General features: G+C 47.7%; 1 protein-coding gene across 5 annotated transcripts in view; it reads right to left on the minus strand.

The window, feature by feature from the left end:
- Nucleotides 1-1,063: 1,063 nt before the first annotated feature.
- NR4A2 (nuclear receptor subfamily 4 group A member 2) overlaps nt 1,064-3,555 on the minus strand; it is a 7,306-nt gene continuing 4,814 nt past the window's right edge. For 4 of the 5 annotated variants that reach the window (XM_019554609.1, XM_019554608.1, XM_019554606.1 and 1 more), the window contains 3 exons: nt 3,086-3,288; nt 2,678-2,856; nt 1,064-2,581 (listed from right to left, as the gene is read on the minus strand). In XM_019554609.1, coding sequence (XP_019410154.1) covers nt 2,325-2,581; nt 2,678-2,856; nt 3,086-3,288 — 639 coding nt within the window. In that variant the 3' untranslated portion in view covers nt 1,064-2,324. Of the gene's footprint in view, nt 2,582-2,677; nt 2,857-2,999; nt 3,289-3,555 lie in introns of those variants that run through there. The other variant, XM_019554610.1, reaches the window with a different exon arrangement.

Here is a 3,555-nt window from a genome sequence, read left to right on the forward strand (position 1 = left end):
GCCGGATCCGCGCCGCGCCGCGCCGACGCGCGCCCGCTCTTGCCTTCGCGTCCAGCCGCCGCCGCTCCCGTGTGCCCAGTCCGCGGCCTCTGGTCACGGCGGCAGACGCTGGAAGCGGGCACCCCGCTCGTGTGCCACCGGCGCTGCAAGGAAGACGGGGTGAACCCGACGGCAAAGCACAAACCTGGGACTGCCCGGCTCCCTCCGCTCCCGCACCCCCACCAGACGCGGGAGTTTTCTAAGTCACCCCGGAGCTTCCACGTCCCTGCGGTTCCCCTGCGCGGGGCCAGGCTCTGCTAGTGGCAATCGAAGAGCTAAACGCCTTCTGTGTCGATTCGCAATTTCTCCAGTACACAACTTGGGGCTGAACTAATGGTGCATTAAGCTATGAAGCGAGCCCGCGTTTCTTGGGCGGACGCGGACACGCGAGGGGGCCGACGCTGCTGCCCGGCTGCTTTAACCTCGAGGAGCTGCTAATCGGGGCGCTGCATCGGGACTCCTTTAGACCGAGCCCGGGTGCAAGCAAGTCTCGTCTAGTTTGCAAACGCTTTCCTAAAGCTGGAACCCGAAGTATGCTCATGCGAACGGGCTCCTTGGTTAAAGTCTAAAAACTGCAAATATTTACAACTAAACGCAGTGTAAATGCGCTTTAAAATGCCCTCGGGAACCAGCGACATCTATAGAATTGCCACCTTTCTAATTCCCACTCCTAGGTGGCACGTAGCTTCATCTGGGAAAGCATTAGGCTTTTGCACAAAAAAAAAAAAAAAATAGGTAAGAATATTTAATGTCACCTCCACGCCATAAAAAGTAGCGCTTGCACAGTGTAGACAGAGACCTGCAAAAAATAAAATCAAGGAAAACACCAACCTTTTCATCCTAGGCTTTCCGCTTCCTCTTCCTGGGGAGTTTGCAAGTTCAGTTTCCCAAATTACTTAAGGGAAAGAGCCCCATCCATCCTCCTTTCCACTTTTTATTACTATTCTGTCAAAGCCTCTTTCCTTTTTCTGCAATGGATTGTGGTGTTGGTGCTTCTCGCTTCGACAGAAAGAAGACGAAATTCTATTCGTTTACATGGTTTTATTGTTGTAAACATTAAAATTGTCTTTCTTAAAGAAAGAGTTATCAGGAAAAAAAAAATTCAGCGTCTCTAACTGTCATACACCATAGAAAAAAAGGCAGTGACTTGTATAATGTGCCGTACTGGAAATATACAAAGAAAAATACTACAGGATATGGCAATATTAAAAACATTACTCGAACATAAAATAATATATTAACCGACAATTTTAGACATAAAAAACAAAACAAAACCAAACAAAAATTCAAAGTGCTCAGTAATTTCCAGGGAGTTATGTATATTATAAGCACTCTGGAAACAGTCATAAGCTGCTGCATGCAAGATTTGTTTAGCTTTAGACAACAAAATAATCAAGATATAAACTTTGTTTTTAATCAACATCAACAGTACATACAACACTTACAAACAAGGAATGTCGGACGGTGTTTACAAACACTATGTGTCCCTTTGCCAAGGAGCTCGGTTCTGTAATACTTGTGCCCACCTATTTTACAATTGAGAAAATGTTTGAAGCTTAGATAACTACCAATCTTTATAAAATCTAACAGACTACATAGTGTCTGAAATACTATTTATAGAATATAGACATTACTGAAATAGCAAGTGCCTATAACATTGTCATCCTAGAATCATCATGCTTGCTTTCCCTTTGTATGGAGTTAGCTATTTCTCTTTTTATTTTCCTTTTTTGCAAACTCATTTATCTTGGGGTTTTTTTTAGAATCGGTTTTAATATTTCTTCATAAATAGGCACAGAATTTTTTTTTTTAAAAAAAACCAAACTGCATTTGATAAATTTACAAGCCTTTGCCTTCTTGAATTTCATGCCACCCACGCAACATTTACTTTTAGTATATATTACAGCTTTCTTTTACAGCAGAAAACTTCTAGTCTTTAGGAGGGTGAGATGTGTGGGTCACCTTAATACTTTATCATATGAGTCGTAGCTGCGCACCCGGCGTTGCCAGATAAGTTGGTCTTTTTACTCAGAAGTCCTTATTAATAAATTCTTTTTTTAACCGATAATAAAAAGTTTATACCATGGTATTTGTGTAGTCCATGATCTGAATCCATGACGCCCCAGAGCCAAAATGCCCAGTCACGCTCTGCCTGCAGGAGGTTAGCAACAGTGTTTTGTTTGATGGGAATCTGGCACCCAAAGGCGCTGCTTTGTGCACAGGGGAGTTCCCCTTCAGACAGGTGGAGTTTCTTTCAAGTTCAATTTAAGTGCATGGGAAAAGTCTTAAAAAGGTAAAGTGTCCAGAAAAAGTTTGTCGATTATTGCTGGAGGTGGCACCAAATCTTCCAGTTTCAGGTAGAAAATGCGTTGCAGCCCCTGTGTGCAAAGAGTGCGGAGTTCAGGGAGCTTCCCCAAAAGTTTGGACAAATAATTGGGGCGATTCAAGCCCCCGTTATTGAAAGTCACATGGTCTTTGAGACAATTTACAATCTTGTTCTGAAGTTCTTCCACCCTCTTGGGTTCCTTGAGCCCATGCCTCTCTGCAAAAGACAAGGAAGCGGGACGTTACAGGTCTGGCAGCAGGGACGGGGCAAGTGCAAGCAATGCTAGGCGGAGGAAGGGAGCTCGGCACTGACCTGTGACCATGGCCAGGGCCGCGATGCAGGAGAAGGCGGAGATGTCGATGTTCATGTTCTGCAGGTTGGAGGAGAACTCCACGATGGAATCGATCCACTCCCCGAAGCCGCGGACACACTGCAGCCTGTGCAGCACCACCCCGTTGCAGAAGATGAGCTTGCCCTCCACCGGGTTGGACCTGCGAGGCGAAGAGCCGGCAACGTGAAAGAAAACCCGGGGAAAGCGAGCGAGCGAGCGGGGGGGGGGGGGGAGGAAGAGCCAAGCTAAACAACTCATTACTTGAAGAGCAATAAATGAAGGATTTAAGGGGCACCTAATTACCGAGGAGTTAATAAAACGCAGCCCAGCGGACCTTGAAAGGCTGCGATTTCCTGGCGGCCCCGAGAAGCCCCAGCGGAGGCCGGTACCTGTAGGCCAGGCGCAGCACGAAGAGCTCCAGGAAGGCGGACTCGAAGAGCAGGTCCTGGTCCGTCTTGGGGAGCTCGGGGAAGCCGGGGATCTTCTCCGCCCAGCCCCGGATGATCTCCATGGAGCCGGTCAAGAGATCGTAGAACTGCTGGATGTGCTGCGTGTCGTCGCCGCCCATCTGGTAGTCGGGGTTAGCCTGGAACTGGGATTTCATTTTAAAAAGCACTTAATGAGGTTCTCTAAAATATATAACCCGTGAAATTGCCACCCCCGGTTCTAGTAGGGAGCCAGGCTTTTATAACAATTAAACCTCTCTCTGACCACTGAGGAAATGAGATGTTCCGGGGCAATTAATTCAATTAGGGGGGTGCGAGGAGGTCGCCGCTTTCAATATGGAAATGGGCATCTCCGTGCAGACGCGAGCCGGGGCCGCGCGGCGCTCTCGCCTCCGCCGCGCCGGGGCCACCCC

This window comes from Crocodylus porosus, unplaced genomic scaffold (genome assembly GCF_001723895.1).
Source record: "Crocodylus porosus isolate Cpor-Errol unplaced genomic scaffold, CroPor_comp1, whole genome shotgun sequence".
NCBI classification, from domain to species: domain Eukaryota; kingdom Metazoa; phylum Chordata; order Crocodylia; family Crocodylidae; genus Crocodylus; species Crocodylus porosus.